At 45.2% G+C, this 21,087-nt stretch overlaps 1 protein-coding gene across 1 annotated transcript in view; it reads left to right on the top strand.

Moving 5' to 3' along the window:
- Positions 1-21,087, top strand: part of epha8 (eph receptor A8) — a 65,019-nt gene that overhangs the window by 21,804 nt on the left and 22,128 nt on the right. The window contains exon 3 of the mRNA XM_062546357.1: positions 18,922-19,588. Coding sequence (XP_062402341.1) covers positions 18,922-19,588 — 667 coding nt within the window. The remainder of the gene's footprint in view (positions 1-18,921; positions 19,589-21,087) is intronic.

Below are 21,087 nucleotides of genomic sequence, written 5' to 3' on the forward strand. Positions count from 1 at the left end.
AGACTGCTCCCTGTTGTGTGACCTCCACAATGACAGAGGAGGGTCAGGCATATCCTCTGCTCACGATGTTTCCCAGAAATAAATACCACCTGGTCAGCACCTTGACCAGAATACAAAGGTCCCTGTGGCAATGGCAGCCAAATGATACCTTTTTGGCTTTCTGCCTACAAACACCCAAAATGACTCATACATAAAACCCCAGCTTAGCACACCACTGACAAAGGTCGAAGTTTAGGTGTTTTCCTGACATGCACCCTAAGCACCCATACACTGCATATGCTTCCCAAAAACATCCAGGTCTTCATTCTGCGATTAGTCATAAATTAGGTGCTTTGTTGCACCTACTACTGCATATGGTGGTGAAGACAGTGATCTGATAGAGCCTGACTAGCCTTCCTGTTGGTCCCCTGGTGACGTTTAGGGGCTGAGCTGAGCTGAGCTGAGCAGCAGCGAGTTGATGGGGTGCCGTCACTGCCCGTATTTGTCCCCCGGTTCTCGGCTGATAAAGGGCTTCCGCAGAGATTAGTGTCAGACCTACATGTTCACTGGGCCGTTTCATTGATCTGATTCCATGACATTACGGCGGAGCGGGGAGAGAAAAAAAAAAAAAACAACAAAACACCCAACAACAACAGAGCAAAACAAACAAAAAGGCGCAGGTGACCTGTTGGCCTTCAAAAAGGCTGCCAGTGGAGATAAATAGCTGCTCTGGAGTCAGGGGCCGGTGGATTCGAGCCCCGTGGAGTCCGCAAGGTAGCTCAACCGTGAGATCTCAAACGCCGCTCGCGAGGCCAAACTAATTGAGGCGTGCGTGAGGCCGGTTGAGGCTGGTTGCGAGGCGCTGGGCGGTGAGGGAGCAACCGAGTGAAGGAATGAGTGAGTGCAAGTGTAAGTGTAAGTGAATGGCAGAAGGAGAAAGGACAGCAGCGGGCTCACTACATGGTCTCCAATAGCTTTGTGTCCACACAGTGATGTGGATGGGGTTGGGAGAGAGAGAGAGAAGCAGAGAGAGAGAGAGAGAGCATTTCTAGAGGTGATAGTAGCTCCTTACTTGTGTGAACATGGCCTTTGTTTGTCTGTGCTAGTGTGTGATGAGCGTGTGTGTGTGTGTGTGTTTGTGAGGGGCGGGGAGTGTTTGATTATTGGGGTTGGGAATTAACTGGATGGAAATGACAGCCAGACCTACACAAATGTGTGTTTATGTGTGTACATAAACACGCACGCACACACACAAACACACACACACACACACACACACACACACACACCCAATCTCCATGATCTGATAACAGCACCAGTAGTGCCGTTATGTACCTGCTAATGTGGTGCCATAAAGCTGTAATGCTCCTGGACCTGCCTGTTGATGAGTAGCTACAGCACGTAGACGTAGCTAATACAGCCATCTATCTCCTCCTGACGGCGCAGATGCCCACCTCATCTGGTGTGGGGGCCACGAGCTCCAGTGAAACACTCATCTTAAGTTCCAGCGCCGCTCATCATCGGCCTCGGTGCCCCCCCTCGCCACCGTTACCACGGCAGCGCCGCCTCGGCTCTGAACTATTCATCTCACCTGCGGGGCTCTCTCGCCGAGGAGGAAGCCCACACTCAGGGGGAGGAGCGGCGGGAAGTTAAGGGGAGCCCCCATGGCTTCACCCCCGCCGTCCACTCTCATCCTGGCCTTCCTCTCCTCTCCTCTCTTCCTCCTCTCCTCCTCCTCTCCCTCCTCCTCTTCCTCATCCACCCTTCATCCTCCTCTGGGTGCTCATCATCGTGAGGCTGTCAGGCGGAGCCCTGACAGCCCCTATCGGAAGACTTCATTATCTTCCTGTCTGCCTCGTGCCTCGCTCCTTCCCCCCTCCCCCCCACACCACACCACACACCAAGCTCGTCTGCCATGACAACTTCATTCTGTCCTCCATCGCTCGCCACCCCCCCACCCCCCCACCCCTCACCCCCGCTCTCTTCAAATCGATCGCGCTGACAAGACAGGTGGAGGCTGATGACAAATGCATTTAGGAGGGGGGAAGATGATGGGGGATGATCCCGCCAGCGTCCCGACCTCCCGCCTGTCTCGCCACCCCGCCACAACATCATCCAAATGTCCATATACAACCCCCCCCCATCCCCCCTCCCTACACACACACACAAACACACACACACACAGGTACACACACACACTCCCCCATCACACTGATCTCATCACCTGCCGAGTCCACATCATCGCTCCCGCCAATCAAAATCTCCCCCAATAAGACCGAGCAGGTGTGTGGTTGTCAACCTAAACGGAGCCCAGGATGGATTGACACCGGGCGATGATTATAACACAATGGTGGGACTCGGGTTTGCCTGCATTCACCCAGATTGGCAAGGCCAGGGGAGCCAAACCCAGGAGCTCGGAAGAAATAGCTACTCGGTGACGGAGAGAACAGAGAAGAATAGGAAACAGCTGGAGATTGTGAGATGGAGTCAGAGAGCGATAGATAGAGAAAGAGAGAGAGAGAGAGAAGAGATTACCAGCATCTGTTGGTACTCTGGGTACTCCCACCCTGGAGGCGTTGGCTGCGTGAGTCTTCATGGACCACTAGCTCTCTTTATTCCAGCAATGACTAAGCAAATATAATTGAAAAAAAAAAAAAAAAACACCGGTCCCTTGCAAAAAAAAGCACAGCAAATAAAAAATAAACAAACAAACAAACAAACCCATACGGCCTATTTGTCTCGCCAGCACCACCATTAGCAAATCGAGACGAGTGACCATGCCTTTATGAGGCCTTAAGCGCATTGGTTCCTCCTCCATCTCCTCCTGCTCTCCTCCGCCTCCTTCTCTCCTCTCTGCGTGAGTAAACATGACCTTTTCCTAATGCGGGGTTGATGGAGGGGGAGGAGGTGATGTGAGGAGGCGCGGTAGGTGTGGGATGGCCAGCTGGCACCGGGCCGCATCACTCACACGGGCCTCTTCCCCGCGGCCGTCAGAGTGGGGCCAGGGGTGTGTGTGTGTGTGTGTGGGGGGGGGGGGGTGGGGGGGGTGTTACAGGCGCCCGAGCGCAAGGTTAGTGAAGGAGGGTGGGAGGCTAGACAAACAGAGCAGTCAGTCAATCTGTGGAAAGCTGGAGAGGAAGCGAGCGACCAGTGACCAGCTGTGACCGTACATGAAGTCTCCATGTCAGAGTTCTTCAGAACTGTATAGACTGTGTAATGGAAATATGCTATGAAATGACACTATTTTCTTTTTAATCATTTTTAATAAGTTATCAGTTAGTCTTTTTTTATCATTCAAAATGACCAGCGGAGAAACGGAAGCAATATGGGTTCTGCCGCTGCAGAATTACTATTTGTTTTTCCCCCAACATGTTTGTCTGCACATATCCTCAGCCATTTTTCCTCCATCAGAACAATATTATGACCAACTGTAGTTTACGTCAGCAATTTCACTCATGTGGATTATGCTAAATAAATTTAAATTTAAATACATGATCAGTTTTCATTCATAAAAAGAACACGGGTTTATTATTGTGCTGTATAAAATATATTTCTTTTTTTTTATTATACATATTTTTTCATTATATATTCATAATACACTGAAGTCAACTGTGTATTATCAGCTATACTCCACAGAATGCATAATTTAAAGGTACATCATATCTCAGCTCAAGTTGTGCATGGATTTCAGACTGGAAATTGTGAATATAAATGGGACCAATGTCTTGAGCTGCCAATCAGAAAATTAAACACACACACACACATGCACACACACACACACACACACACACACACACACACACACACACACACACACACACACACACACACACACACACACACACACACACACACACACACACAAGGTGTTGAGGAAGTTAAGTGAGAGGCTACAGTGAATCTACTTCATCTGATGTTGTGTGGAAGAAGCCCAGGAGACCTTTCTCTACCTTTCTCAGGGAAGATAATACAGTATGGCTAACTCCTCTAATGGGTCTGATAGGTTTGATTTGCTAACTGCATATATTAACTGTGCTTTCTTAACACTTATCCCTCACTATTTTTCATATATAGTAAATCAGGCATATCATTACATTATTTATTTTAAAAGGAAAGACACAAATTATGAAAGCACACATGGGCACAGAGATTAGATGATGATCAATACATGATATGAAATTACATTTTATAAATGAAAGATATTACAATAACAATACATTTTCAGAAAAGTTGGTTCTGTCCCGAAACTTGTCAATTGTCAAGTTCTCTGTGATGTACAGTAGGCCTTAACTTCTCTTTGCTAAAGAAAAAAATAAGTCATGTCCTTGACCCAAATTACTATACAACATTCATTGCACCAATGTCTGTTTCACTTACACAAGTGATGTTGGATATCTAAGCCCAAGATCTTGGCACCACCTGATTCATCAGGGAGAAGCCAGTCTGAGATGCCAGCTTAAGGTGGGTCAGCTCAAGAGCCACATGAGTAATGTGCACTTGAAAGGACATGTTAAACCACCTTACATGTGTCCCACACTGCTCTTTGCCTGAAGGACAGAGTATTTAGTGGATCAGGTGGAAGAGGCCATTACTTGACTCAGCTTGGGGAACTCAACAGATGTCTGCATACTGTAGGCAGTCATCACCCCCCACCGCCACAACAACAACAACACCATCACCACACACACACACACACACACGCCATGTGTGGACCTTGAGGAGCAGAATGATTTGGCTGAGAAGAGAGAGAGAAGAGCCATCATCCAAACAAGAACAAGAGGTTAAAGGGGAATGCCAGCAATTTTTTCACATCTTGAGATCACTGAGTACTGTCGGTACAAAAAAAAACTAAAACAATCTGTTTAACATAGCTTGGGTTGCTACTACAGCCAACGGCAAAACCAGCCAGGCTGCTATGCCACACTCAGGGGCATGAACATGGGGGCTCATGGACATGCCCACAGAGTGTTGCACTGTAGCTGCCTGGAAGCTCTAGCGGTTGGCTGCAGCAACTAAAACGAGATAAAGAAGAAAAAAAAAAAATATTGTGACCTTGAGAAATGAACATCTATGTGAAAAATCACCGGAATTCCCCTCTAGCAATAGTGTCTCTAGCAATAGTGTCCACACACACACACACACACACACACACACACACACAGATACATAATAGCCTACACACACTCAAACCCACTTGCCTTGGCCATAGAAGTGAATATCACAAACACAGAGAACACACACCCAGTGGCATGCAAATAAATCAGTAATAAGAGGAAGTGTCATGGTAGGCTAATAGGTGGATAGGCTACAGTTATGGGAACAACACAACCCACAAATAACTAACAACTAACTTTCAAAACAATAATCCACCATTTGTTGTGGTGATGGGTATATGGGAGTCAATACCAAATTACTTTGTTTATTATTACTTATTAAAGGACATAACGTAGATCATAAAATGGCCCTGGATCCATCCATCCATAGGCTATAAAATATAAAGAGCAGGCCTATGCTAAAACACCGCAGACATTTGTATGATTTGTTGTCCACCCTCGTAAACAGATGTTTACAGATGTTTGTAGGCTATCATTGAAATTTGAAGCATCCTCTCCTGTCCCATACTTCCTACAAATATATCCTACAAGTCATATTATTAATCTAACAAACTGTCAAAGGTGATAACATCGAACACAACAAAGTTTATCTTATGTGCAACCCAGAGCGGTAGATAAAACTGGCTCTGGTGCAACCTAATAGGCTAATTGGACATAACAACAACAGCACAAATACAACCGCACGGCATTCTGGGTATTACAGTCACTGAACCCACCGACGCTACCATGTCTTTCATCATTCTTGTTTTCATCAAGTGGCTATCTTGGCTGGCTGGTGGATGTTGACTGCCGACAGTCGTATTCTGACATGCATGGTGCTCCTGACCGCAGCGAAACATAGGCCTAGGCCTACTTGAAAAACTCCTGATGTGAGCATAGACAGTAGAAGATAAAGTAAAAGTGAGATGGCTAAACGAGGGGTGAGTGGAAGATCATTATCTCTTTTAAACGCAGCAAGCAGACGTTATACGAGACTGCTTGTTAAATTGAGGTGGCTTACACAAATGTCTGCAAAAATAGTTTGAACTAATAAGAATTCCGATGGTAGCCTATGTATCCATTTATTAGGCTACAATAGAAACCTACATAGGCCTACTGTAATGCAGCATGGTGTTTGACTTCAGTTCACATCATTAAAGCTATTTGCATAAAGGCTGAAAAGCGATTCATTGCTATAGTCTACCTATCCCCTTTACCTGGGTAGTGGGCGGAATAGCCTACCTGTAGGTTAATAGAAAGTTTAACTAAACTTAAGGGCCCATTCACACTAGGTCCGCTGGACCGGACCCGGGTTCGTTTGGTCCGATGGTCCGGCTGTTTTTGATAGTGTGAACGCAACCGTACCGAACTCGGGTGCGGACCCGGGACCGGACTCGGGTCCCCCTGAAAAGGTGGTCTCGGGTCCGGTTCGCTAGAACCCTGGAGCAGGTTGCTAAGCAAACGTTCTGAAGATTCTAAAGAATCTTTACCTTTGTCCTCTTCATTGCACTGCCTTTTGCTGTGTTGCCAAGTGATATTTTGTAAAGAGAATTCTGGAAGTTCGTGTTAATTATGACGCAAACGGACCCGGGTCCGCAGACAAACATGTAATGTGAACAGAGACCAACTACGGCAGAAATAACCGCACTCGGGTCCGGTCCAGCTAAACCGACCTAGTATGAAAGCAACCTAAGACTACTAGCTACCACTATTACTAGCCTATTAGCCTACTATTAGCCTACTACTAGCCTACTACTACTACTACTACTACTAATAATAATAATAATAATAATAATGGTGAAAATGTATGCCACTGTATACAGCATCATTAACAATTTATGTATGAAAATATATAAACATTTTCCCTTAATTATTTCATCTCAAGTTCATAATTTAACTTGCTAAATTAGTATTCATTTATAGATCTTTTCTGGCATCTTCTTTATAAAAGTCGTTCCGTGTCAAACAGTAGAAACTTTCTGCTGTGGAATGGCGGGTGCAATGGAAATTGATAAGGTATCCATGTGACTTTCTGTTAAGTGTTTTTTAATTAGGCATGTTTTCTCTCCAACACTAAGTTGTGTTCCAGAGCCGAGCCCGTATTTCTGTAAACAAACAATCTGAACAGTGCAATGATGGAACACAGCAAGAAGATGGCATTGAATGGATTTGGCATAGCTTGAAGATAACCCTCTGATCATGAACATGAATCTGCTGTCAAATACAGAGGACACCAACATTTGAATTGAGAAGGAGAAATTACATTGATATAAAATTCAGCAGTGAGCTTTTTTATATAATTTTTCAGACATCACACATTCATTCGTATCTCTTAATGCAGTGGCAGATGAAAATCAAACTCCGGTGACTTCTGTAAAGTTCTCTTTTATATCCTTTTTGTCGCCAAAGTATTTTAGAAATTGGCATTGCAATCAGGGAATTGTCATTTTTTTTAGGTTATTAGTAATAATGATGGAATTGCTAGCACTGACTAACCCTAGAATTGACAAAAAACATTATTACAAGGATTATTTCAACTCCAAATTACTTTTTCCAAGTCCATTGAGGGGTAGACTTTGCCAAAGTTTTAGCTGGCACCAGAAAAAAAAGCTGTGAATCTCCCATTGGGAAACTGTTTGTAGTTAGAAGTGTTTTTTTTTCCCAAGGCGACACACAGAGGTCCCATACCCACGCTGTGTGCTGTGTGCTGGCCACCTGCCTGGGTGATCACAAAGGCAAATTAACTTCACTGAACACAGAGTTACGCAGCAAACTTTAAGAAAGTCACTCTCGCCAACTCTTGATGAATATGACCCTTCTCTTATGTGTGTTATTGAAAAGCCCGGGGCGAGGAGCTTGTCTCTGGAGAGAACTGACGCCTCCACCTGTAATGTTTCATGTAAAAGTTAAGTGCTGACGTCTAAGCCATTTTTAAATAGCTTTAGGTAGTGCGAACTATGGTTGAAGACAAGCACATTTCCATGTTGTACAGTGTTGAATCAAAAACTTTTTTTGGGAAGGGAAAATAATATACGTCTTGTACATCGAAATAGATGACTTTTAACAGTTCAAAACCAGAGAGCCTGTCTCTTCCTTTCACAACAGATGAGGACAGGAATAGACTGTAATTACTGTGGGAACATCCTCCATTTCTATGTGTGTCTGATTTGGCAAGCCACAAACCAGACCCATGCAATTAACCGCCATATTGGGAAAAGGTTATCGTTGTCAGCACTGCTCAGTTAATCAGGAGTTCTAGAAGATTCCATTCACATTAGGGCTCTGTATTGCCAAGAAGAGTAACACACAGGCTGATATTTCATATATCAGTTTGAGATGGAGGCAGGACGGAGAGAGAGAGCGTACACATTAATATGCGGTGCTGAAGCTTTGCGGGGCTTACGCTGTCACTGCAAATGCCAGCCAGAGATGGGCAGTTATTTTGTGCGGGTGCTCTCCCCGTGTTTAACCAGATCCTGAGGATTTCCCTCCTCTCAGTGCTCAATCTGAAATGGGATCTTTAGCGGTATACGGGGGGAACGTCCTCTCCTCTGATTCACGTTTGTTGGTTTCAAACTGGAATCTTTTGAAAACGATTTTTGGAGTTATGGGTTATAGACAAGTCATTTGTCACAGTGCGCAGAGTTTATGGTCCGTGAATGAGTTGAGATAAAAGTGGTTGACGAACTGTTTTCTTAGCCGTGTTGAAACTGCATTGAATTGAGTGCTTATGGTTAACTATCAGGATCTAACTTGTACTTTCTAGGGTCACTAGTGTGAAAGTGAATACAGTAGGAATACCTTCCCAAATTGTTTGCCTTTTCACCCAAATGAACGGCAGCTGTTCAGCCTGTATTTCAATCTATCTTCAGCAAGAGGACAAAAACCGATTGGTGGGGGACATTCAGCCATCTACCAACCCTAGTCATCAGTACAGTTACATCATTATAATCGGTGAATTGCACAGAGTTGATCAGGGATTTTGTGTGTTGCTGGCGGGATCCCAATTGCATTTCAACAAGTCATTTACAGACTGACTGCTTCTGACAAGTAACTGTACCCGTTCTCTCCAGATCTGAAACCGTCAGCAAAAACAAAAAGGAGAACTTCTTAGAATTACTAATGTACTGGGCCAATTCCACAGTTCCATGCAATTAATATTTAAGCTGGTATTGCAGTAATATATGAAGCTAAGCCTGCTAATTGATGCGGTACTCACTTTGAATGCCGGACTCTGTCAGGACAAGAGTGGGGCAGAGCGTGAACCCAGTAAACACAACTGAGCCCCACGAGGAGGACTGTTTGAAGCGGCCCGGGAAAAGGTCCACATCCAGGTTGTGTTCTGGCAATTAGCTCATCATTCTTGACTTGCTCATGAAATAGTAAAGGGTGGTGGTGTGTGTGTGTGTGTGTGGGGGGGGGGGGGGGGGGGGTGCAGGGGGTTGAGGCTGGGGAGGAGCTGCACTCTGGAAGACCTCCAGTCTGTAGGAGCGAGAAGCCCCCAGAGGGAACCGATGGAAGGAGCGGGGGGTGAGGGGGGCGGGGGGGGCGGAGGGTAGGGGTGAGGGGGGGGGGGGCACAAATACACCCGTCACACCCTCAGAACTTTCATCTCAGCGAGCTATGAGTCTCGTGCCAGACAGACAGCCACCCACACACACACACACACACACACACACACACATACACACACACACACACACACACACACACACACACATTCACAAACGCATGGCTGGAAAAGGCATGGGGGGGGAGACGGAGACTAATTAGAATGCGCTGGAAGCTGTCGAGAGGCCCGCTTGGCAGCACTGGCGCGGACAGGGAATTCAGACGCCTCAGAACCTCGACCGCAACTGAACAATGTAATCGTGATTGCCATGGTTGGGTGGATGGATGGTCAAACAGACGGGCAGACTCGAAGACAGTTGAATAAATGTGTTTCAGAGAGAGTGATGGGGATGAGAGAGGCATAAAAAGAGACACAGACAGAGAGAGAGAGAGAGAGAGAGATGGAGAGAGAGAGAGAGAGAGACTGATCAAGCTCCCATAGCCTCTGGCACCACAGACAGCTGTTATTTTGATGGAAATCAACATAATGGCATAGATTCAACAGCAGATTGAAAGGCTTGCTCTGGTCTCACATGTCTGCCTGTGGCTCTCCTGTCCTTGCAAACCACTTTTGGACTAAGGCAGATAAGTAGTTCTCACGCTGAAGTGATAATAAGCTTAAAACAATTTGTTTCGAAATTTGAATCAGGGGCAGCATCAGTTCAGCTCAACTGAGTGGACCAAGCTACTTCAGAGTGTTCAATGTATTCAGTGGTATTAGTTGTAGTGTCAATAGAGGTGTTTTAAAGGGAAACAAATGGCACCTGTTGTCACTGTGTGAGGGGAAATCATCCTGGACGAGCAGGAAGGAGTATGACGTCTGAGTCCGCTACGGCTAACAGTGTCTGAGCACAACCAGACCACGCAGAACATGCCAAGCTAGGCCACAAGCACTGCACAATGTCTTCATTTGATAGAATCTGGACTCACCGATTGCGGATTAAATCATTGATGAATGAGGCATCATTTGATTGTTTTTTTGTCCTCTACCTCTTAGGTTTTCCTATTCAGGTAAGTAGAGTGTGTTTTTTTCCAAAACCACAGCCCAAAGGCTCTATTTTGAGGACAACAATGTTTACAATTGATCAAACACCATACTGCATATTTTTCATCTAAACCATGTGCTTCACTCAAATCGTTTCCTCAGTGACAGCCGTTGCCCTTGCTTTCCTGAGGCCCTCCTACAACTGAAAGTCTTTTCAAGTTTTCCAGGCATATATTGCATGTAATATGCAAGTGTTGTTTGTGTGAAGGAGAGAGAGAGAGAGAGAGAGAGAGAGAGAGAAAGAGAGAGAGTGAAAAATCCTGCTGGTCATCATGATGATAAGCTCGTGTTAACACCTAGCTTCAGTAGTGTAATGGGAGCGGCGCGGGGCGTTTATTTGAGGATGCGGTTCCCGCGGGGTTTTTCTGCAGTAGTAGCGCACGGCGCGCTCGACTCCTGCATTCATTACGGGGAGCGGCCGGCCTAATTGAAAGGGAAAGCACTGACCTCGGAAAGGCCTCCAGCTCTGGCGCCGCCGAACTTGGCCTCTGCTCAGATGTAGGGCCTCCCAGAGCCGCAGATAGACCTCTCCAGCCTCTCTCCCCTCCCCGGTCCCGAGAGGGCACAAAAAAGGGCTCATTGCAGTAATTAAGGTCTTGGATCCGAGCACACACGCACACACACACACATTCATACACTCACATTCATACATACACACATACACACACACACAGACACACACACACACACACACACACACACACACACACACACACACACACACACACACACACGTATATATATCCTCCCCCCATCACGCTACCCACACACCTTAAATCCCGCAAATTGAATGTGTCCTTGAACTACACATGACTGCTAATGATTAGGAGGGTAAATTAGCTGCTGTAAGGGTTTTGAAGGCACTCTATTTCTTTGAGTGTGTCTCTCCAACTCCCTTTTGGCACTCTGAAGGAGTTCAGAAGTTTGCTTTCAGGCTGAAGATGAAAAATAGGCACATCTGTTTTATTTGTAAAAAAAAAAAAAAGAAAAACTGGCTCAAACTGACTTTGAAATACTAAGGAGGAAAGTGATAATAAAGTCATCATAGCCATTAAGGCTATATCTTTAGGAAGAGTTGAGAATAAAGTGACAAAGCACTGTAGATATTCTTTTTTATAAATGTAAAATATCTTTTGATTTGAATTATTTAATGATGTTTATGCGCAAAAAATACTGTATACTTTCTTTTATATTCTGAAATATCGAAATATATTATTTGTTTTGATCATAGTCTGTTATTGGGGGCCAAGCAGCGAAGCTGCGAGGCAACCCATAGTGATTGTACGTATTCTTATTGGGGGCCAAGCAGCGAAGCTGCGAGGCAACCCATAGTGATTGTACGTATTCTTATTATTATTATTATTATTACACATTGCCCATTTCCCAGCCAACCATACACTCCAGAGTTCTGAAATTTGGCACACTCATTCAACTTCAAATTTGCCCGAATCTATTAAATTTACAGACAACAAACCCCAAAACTCCAGCGCCACCAACAGGTCAGGCTGAATTTTTCTAAAAGTTACCCAGGTCTCAAATTTTGTCCATTTCTTACCAAACTTGTCACACATGACCTTCACACAAGGCCACTCAAGACTTATCAGTTTGTTAATTAATATTCAAAAGCGTTTGCCTGTCACAGCCAATCAAAGTTGGCAACGCACCAAAAAACAGCATGTGAACCTATACTCTATGTAACCAAAGAACCATACAGTAAAAAGTTGGGATTTTTTGGTACACTTATTCTCCCTAAGCCAATGACCACATACCTCAATTTTCAGACCCCAGAGCCCAAAACTCCAGCGCCACCAACAGGTCAAAATTCATCAATTTTTCAACAACATTAATGCAAATAACTCTAAAATGCGTAGACCTATCAAGCTGAAACTTGCTCAGTACATTAACGCAATAGGTATAGCCCCACCCACCAATTAACAAGACTTTTCCACAAACGCTGTAGCGCCACCAATAGACCAAGGTCAAAACTTTCAAAAAGTTTCACAGGTCAGAGATTTCATCCGATTCTCACCAAACTTGTCACACATGACCTTCAGACAAGGCCACTCAAGACTTATCACTTTGTTAATAAATATTCATAAGCGTTTGCCTGTCACAGCCAATCAAAGTTGGTGACGCACCAAAAAACAGCATGTGAACCTATTCTCTATGTAACCAAAGAACCATACAGTAAAAAGTTGGGATATTTGGTACACTTATTCTCCCTAAGCCAATGACCACATACCTCAATTTTCAGACCCCAGAGCCCAAAACTCCAGCGCCACCAACAGGTCAAAATTCATCAATTTTTCAACAACATTAATGCAAATAACTCTAAAATGCTTAGACCTATCAAGCTGAAACTTGCTCAGTACATTAACGCAATAGGTATAGCCCCACCCACCAATTAACAAGACTTTTTCACAAACGCTGTAGCGCCACCAATAGACCAAGGTCAAAACTTTCAAAAAGTGTCACAGGTCAGAGATTTCATCCGATTCTCACCAAAATTTGCACACACCATCTTCAGACCATGCCTTCTTATTGCATTGCTTTTTGGAACAATTGACAGAAGTGCTCGCCTCTAACAGCCAATCCAAATTGGCGGTGAAGCCGCCACACAGGAAGTGAACCTACATCTCAGCAAGGCTTTCACGTATCAAGACTTGGGAACACATCCCAAGGACACACACACACACAAAAAAAAAAAAAATAGAAATTAATTTGGGCTATTTTCTTAACATCCACTCTCTCTCTGTCCCAAACCCAGACAAAAGCACACACACTCTCCTCTATGGTGGTTGTGGGGGGCGGGGGTTCCATTTGCACACGCCCACTCTTCCATTTCATGTGTTTTGACCACTAGGGGGGCATTATATTCACAGTAACTCAGCTCATTTTTCATTAATGCTTTCATCGGAAGTTAGCTCATTTGTCATTAATGTTTTCATCTCTCTCTCAAACTCAGACACAAGCACATACACTCTCCTCTATGGTGATCATGGGGGGGGGGGGGGTTAGCTTTCCCACATTTTCCCATGGACTTCCTGGATGACCACTACGTCTGTCCACCTACTGGGTGGTAAGACACCTGGGATTTTCCGCTGCTGTGCCTCAGCCGGAGGCCATGTGAATCTTAGCAATGCCACAGCCTCGAAAGGGATAGAGGGACTTACTCACTGTTAAACATCCTGCTGGTTCATTCTCTATATATAGCCCACTCTCGCCACAGTTTTCTCTGCGACGGTAGGTGAAAATTTGGACGATTTGGAGCTGAGCATTGTGGGTAAATCCCTCCCAAAGAGTTTATTGGGAGCCAAGCAACAACATTAATGCAAATATCTCTGCTATGCTTGAACCTATCAAGCTGAAACTTGCTCAGTGTATTAAGGCAAAAGTCAAGGCCCCACCCACCAATTAACAAGACTTTTCCATGATTGCTGTAGCGCCACCAACAGACCAAGGTCAAAACTTCCAAAAAGTTTCACAGGTCTCAAATTTCATCCGATTCTCACCAAAATTTGCACACATCATCTTCAGACCATGCTTTCTTATTGCCTTGCTTTGTGGAACAATTGACGGAAGTGCTGGCCTCTAACAGCCAATCCAAATTGGCGGCGAAGCCGCCACACAGGAAGTGAACCTATATCTCAGCAAGGCTTTCATGTACCAAGACCAAACTTAGAACATGGGCTCAGAACCCTATTAAGAGAGGCCTCAATAACTTTGGTGCCCTTTGACAACTGTGGGGGCGCTATAGTAACAGGAAGTAGGCTCATATCTCAGCAACGGTTTCAAGTATCAAAACCAAACTTGGTATATGGACTTGGGACCCCACCCTGAGGACGCACAATACATTTGGAGTACTCTGACCACTAGGGGCGCTATAATTAGCAAAACGTTCTCGGATCAACACCAAACTTGGCACGTGGACTTGTGGGCACATCCTGAGGACCTACACTAAATTTGGTGACGTTTGAACACTAGGGGCGCTATAATTAGCAAAACTTTCTCGTATCAACACCAAATTTGGTATGTGGACTTGTGAGCACATCCTGAGGACCTACACTAAATTTGGTGACGTTTGAACACTAGGGGCGCTATAATAAACAACACTTTCACCTATCGAAACAAAACTTGGTAAGTGGACTTATGAACACATCCCAAGGACACACACACACACAAAAAAAATTGAAATTAATTTTGGCTATTTTCTTCACATCTACTCTCTCTCTGTCTCAAACCCAGACACAAGCACACACACCCTCCTCTATGGTGGTCGTGGGGGGGTTCCATTTGCACATGCCCACTCTCCCATGTCATGTCTTTTGACCACTAGGGGGGCGCTATAATCACAGGAAGTCAGCTTATTTTTCATTAATGCTTTCATCTCTCTCTCTCTCAAACCCAGACACAAGCACACACACCCTCCTCTATGGTGGTCGTGGGGGGGGGGGTTCCATTTGCACGCGCCCACTCTCCCATTTCATGTCTTTTGACCACTAGGGGGGTGCTATAATCACAGGAAGTCAGCTCATTTTTCATTAATGCTTTCATCTCTCTCGCTCTCTAACCCAGACACAAGCACACACACCCTCCTCTATGGTGGTCGTAGGGGGGGGGGGGGTTCCATTTGCACACGGCCACTCTCCCATTTCATGTCTTTTGACCACTAGGGGGGTGCTAGAATCACAGGAAGTCAGCTCATTTTTCATTAATGCTTTCATATCTCTCGCTCTCTAACCCAGACACAAGCACACACACCCTCCTCTATGGTGGTCGTGGGGGGGGGTTCCATTTGCACACGCCCACTCTCCCATGTCATGTCTTTTGACCACTATGGGGGCGCTATAATCACAGAAAGTCAGCTCATTTTTCAGTAACGCTTTCATCTCTCTCTCTCTCTCTCAAGCCCAGACAAAAGCACACAAATACTCCTCTATGGTGGTCACAGGGGGAGGGGCGGAGGGGGGGTTGTCTTTCCAAATTTCCAAAGCTTGGCCCCCACATTGCTGCTCGCAGCTTTAATTATTATTATTATTATTATTATTACACATTGCCCATTTCCCAGCCAACCATACACTCCAGAGTTCTGAAATTTGGCACACTCATTCAACTTCAAATTTGCCCGGATCTATTAAATTTACAGACAACAAACCCCAAAACTCCAGCGCCACCAACAGGTCAGGCTGAATTTTTCTAAAAGTTACCCAGGTCTCACATTTTGTCCATTTCTTACCAAACTTGTCACACATGACCTTCAGACAAGGCCACTCAAGACTTATCACTTTGTTAATAAATATTCATAAGCGTTTGCCTGTCACAGCCAATCAAAGTTGGTGACGCACCAAAAAACAGCATGTGAACCTATTCTCTATGTAACCAAAGAACCATACAGTAAAAAGTTGGGATATTTGGTACACTTATTCTCCCTAAGCCAATGACCACATACCTCAATTTTCAGACCCCAAAGCCCAAAACTCCAGCGCCACCAACAGGTCAAAATTCATCAATTTTTCAACAACATTAATGCAAATAACTCTAAAATGCTTAGACCTATCAAGCTGAAACTTGCTCAGTACATTAACGCAATAGGTATAGCCCCACCCACCAATTAACAAGACTTTTCCACAAACGCTGTAGCGCCACCAATAGACCAAGGTCAAAACTTTCAAAAAGTTTCACAGGTCAGAGATTTCATCCGATTCTCACCAAACTTGTCACACATGACCTTCAGACAAGGCCACTCAAGACTTATCACTTTGTTAATAAATATTCATAAGCGTTTGCCTGTCACAGCCAATCAAAGTTGGTGACGCACCAAAAAACAGCATGTGAACGTATTCTCTATGTAACCAAAGAACCATACAGTAAAAAGTTGGGATATTTGGTACACTTATTCTCCCTAAGCCAATGACCACATACCTCAATTTTCAGACCCCAGAGCCCAAAACTCCAGCGCCACCAACAGGTCAAAATTCATCAATTTTTCAACAACATTAATGCAAATAACTCCAAAATGCTTAGACCTATCAAGCTGAAACTTGCTCAGTACATTAACGCAATAGGTATAGCCCCACCCACCAATTAACAAGACTTTTCCACAAACGCTGTAGCGCCACCAATAGACCAAGATCAAAACTTTCAAAAAGTTTCACAGGTCAGAGATTTCATCCGATTCTCACCAAAATTTGCACAGACAATCTTCAGACCATGACTTATCATTGCATTGCTTTATGGATCAATTGACGGAAGTGCTCGCCTGTAACAGCCAATCCAATTTGGCGGCGAAGCCGCCACACAGGAAGTGAACCTATATCTCTGCAAGGCTTTCACGTATCAAGACCAAACTTAGAACATGGGCTCAGAACCCAATTAAGAGAAGCCTCAACAACTTTGGTGCCAATTGACAACTGTGGGGGCGCTATAGTAACAGGAAGTAGGCTCATATCTCAGCGATGCTTACATGTATCGAAACCAAACTTGGTATATGGACTTGGGACCCCACCCTGAGGACGTACAATACATTTGGTGCACTCTGACCACTAGGGGCGCTATAATTAGTAAAACTTTCTCGTATCAACACCAAACTTGGTACGTGGACTTGTGAGCACATCCGGAGGACCTTCACTAAATTTGGTGACGTTTGAACACTAGGGGCGCTATAATAAACAACACTTTCACCTATCGACAACAAACTTGGTAAGTGGTCTTAGGAACACATCCCAAGGACACACACACAAAAACAAAAAAAATAGAAATTAATTTTGCCTATTTTCTTCACATCCACTCTCTCTCTGTCTCAAACCCAGACACAAGCACACACACCCTCCTCTATGGTGGTCGAGGGGGGGGGGGGGTTCCATTTGCACACGCCCACTCTCCCATGTCATGTCTTTTGACCACTAGGGGGGTGCTATAATCACAGGAAGTCATCTTATTTTTCATTAATGCTTTAATCTCTCTCTCTCTCAAACCCAGACACAAGCACACACACCCTCCTCTATGGTGGTCGTGGGGGGGGGGGGGTTCCATTTGCACGCGCCCACTCTCCCATTTCATGTCTTTTGACCACTAGGGGGGCGCTATAATCACAGGAAGTCAGCTCATTTTTCATTAATGCTTTCATCTCCCTCGCTCTCTAACCCAGACACAAGCACACACACCCTCCTCTATGGTGGTCGTAGGGGGGGGGGGGGGGTTCCATTTGCACACGGCCACTCTCCCATTTCATGTCTTTTGACCACTAGGGGGGTGCTAGAATCACAGGAAGTCAGCTCATTTTTCATTAATGCTTTCATATCTCTCGCTCTCTAACCCAGACACAAGCACACACACCCTCCTCTATGGTGGTCGTGGGGGGGGGGGTTCCATTTGCACACGCCCACTCTCCCATGTCATGTCTTTTGACCACTATGGGGGCGCTATAATCACAGAAAGTCAGCTCATTTTTCAGTAACGCTTTCATCTCTCTCTCTCTCTCTCTCAAGCCCAGACAAAAGCACACAAATACTCCTCTATGGTGGTCACAGGGGGAGGGGCGGAGGGGGGGTTGTCTTTCCAAATTTCCAAAGCTTGGCCCCCACATTGCTGCTCGCAGCTTTAATTTTAAGTGGGGTTGGTTGAGGACCAGGAAATTTGCAAGGAAATAGGGGGGAATATTGGGGGAAACCATGAAGCAAATAGCCGTTCTCTGCTGGATTTTATTGCATATGTGTTGTCACCTTTTATTATATTGAGACATCACCTTTGCCATTTGGAGGGTGAAGAAAACACAGTGGTGGGAAAACACAATCTGCACTCTCCAAAGATATTTGACATATGTCATCTTTGACTTTGATAAGCTTTTAACTTCCAGGGCTGCAGAAAGCATTTAAAAAAAGTGTTTAGGGCATGTTGTGTCTGTTAATGTTAATATTTATGTGTCATCACTTTAAAGAAATCATCACAGAGGCACTGCTTTTTCAGTGACATACTAAATATGCACCTGCATATTTTCATTCCTGTCAGTGGGCCAGAGTAGCAAAACAATTTGCTCGCCCCTTTATCCTTGTTTTTCATGTCTTTGATCTAGAGTTTCAGATGTAGATGGGAGAGCATAATGCAATGACATAATATTAAAACTCAAGTCGACAGACGATAAATACAAAAAGAATAAGCAAGAGTCTTTGTTTTTCCATTGATGTCTTTCTGTAGTGGGATGCCATTAACGAAATGGATGAGTACTTCACCCCAATTCACACCTATCAAGTGTGCAACGTGATGAGTCCCAGCCAGAACAACTGGCTCCGGACCAACTGGATCCCGCGCGAGGGCGCCCGACGCATCTACATCGAGATCAAGTTCACGCTGCGCGACTGCAACAGCATGCCAGGTGTGCTCGGCACCTGCAAGGAGACCTTCAACCTCTACTACTACGAGGTGGACCGCGACCTGGGCCGCTCCACCATCTGGGAGAACCAGTACGTCAAGATCGACACCATCGCCGCCGACGAGAGCTTCACCGGCGTGGACCTGGGCGTGCGGCGGCTCAAGCTCAACACCGAGGTGCGCGGCGTGGGCCCGCTGACGCGGCGCGGCTTCTACCTGGCCTTCCAGGACATCGGCGCCTGCATCGCCGTGGTCTCGGTGCGCGTCTACTACAAGCGCTGCCAGGGCGTGGCGCGCGGCCTGGCCGTCTTCACCGACGTGGTGACCGGCGCCGACTCGTCCTCGCTGGTGGAGGTGCGGGGCACGTGCGTGGACCACGCCGAGGAGCGCGACACGCCCAAGATGTACTGCAGCGCCGAGGGCGAGTGGCTGGTGCCCATCGGCCGCTGCGTGTGCAGCGCTGGCTTCCAGGAGCACCGGGACGCCTGCATCGGTAAGTCCACCTCTTTACGAGGACACTCAATTGTATACACTAATCCAGCGAAACACGGAAGTAACACAGCGCCGCCATTACTGCGTGGCTGGCTGCTAAGGAATTAGCCCCTTGGTTCCATAGGCGGCTGTTGCAGAGGTTAGCTGTCATTAATACACGTCTTAATACCTTAAGTTGTTAATAAATTACCTTCATCGGTAAGTTTTGGCACAGTCTGACATCATTGATCCAATGTTCCCTTTCACCTATATTTTCTTTCATGAGCGGGATCTCTTGTTAGACATTCTCTGACAGGATGCTTTCATTGAAAAGCACAGGCAAGTGTCACTCGTCATACTCGCAGGCACGCAGTAATGGCGATATTCAAGATGGCAGCGCCCATAAAGTTCGCACTGGATTAGTGTATACTGTACGTACAGAGCTCCTTAGAGTGAAACTCAATGGCTATTTATGCCTGTTGACACAGTAGGTTTCCAGTGGACGAATCCTAGTGTGTTACACAATACTAACCTACAGTATACCATATTAGCATATTAACTCAACATACGTCATGTAAGTCCATGAGTATGTTTCCTATTCTGCACATATGACATGCATTGGGACTTCTATTATAGACACATACTGTATATGTGGATTATATATTTGGGGATATTTTTTTTTGTTGTTTAATTGGTTTGTGTCTGCTGGAATGACCTCATTTGTGGACCCGTGCATATCTCAGGCTCTAATGGGTTACAGTAATTAAAAACAATTAATCACAGTTTGTGGATAATTAAGCTTTAGGCAATGGCTAAAAGTGTATTACAAAACACAACACCACTCTTAGCCAGTGGTCTAGCTCAGCCCACCAGGGAGGGGATGTGGCGGAGTCGCAAGTCTGAAGAGGCTGTTTTGACGGCTTATCAGCTTCCTGCTCCTCACCCATCCTCGAGGTTTTCAATTATGTATAGGTGGCACAGACCGCCTGTGGATGCTCGTTTTTTTCTTATTTATTTTTTTGGATGTGATTGCAATTAGCAATCTAAGATGCCAGAGTCTGTTTTGGTTTCTATTGTTTCAAAAGCTGGTGTTTGGGGAAAAGATGTGTGTGTTAAACTAGGTAAGTTCATGATGGCCATTGCAGGCTGTCAATAATGTGTGCTTGAAGGCCAGGGAAACACCTTCAGTCTTACAATTTCAATTATCCATAATATTTGCTTTGTTATGGTCTAATTTCCAATGAAATTAGAGCTGAATGTGTCCTTTGAGGCATATTTTCCACAATGTATCCCTCACAACATCTCATTATAATTTTTGAGTGACACCTCAGAGCACTATTTGAGTTAGTTCTTCCTCTGTATTTTCATGCCAATGTGTGTGTGTGTGTGTGTGTGTGTGTGTGTGTGTGTGTGTGTGTGTGTGTTGTGTGTGTGTGTGTGTGTGTGTGTGTGTGTGTGTGTGTGTGTGTGTGTGTGTGTGTGTGTGTGTGTGTGTGTGTGTGTGTGTGTGTGTGTGTGTGT

Source organism: Sardina pilchardus, chromosome 9 (assembly GCF_963854185.1).
Source record: "Sardina pilchardus chromosome 9, fSarPil1.1, whole genome shotgun sequence".
NCBI lineage: Eukaryota > Metazoa > Chordata > Actinopteri > Clupeiformes > Clupeidae > Sardina > Sardina pilchardus.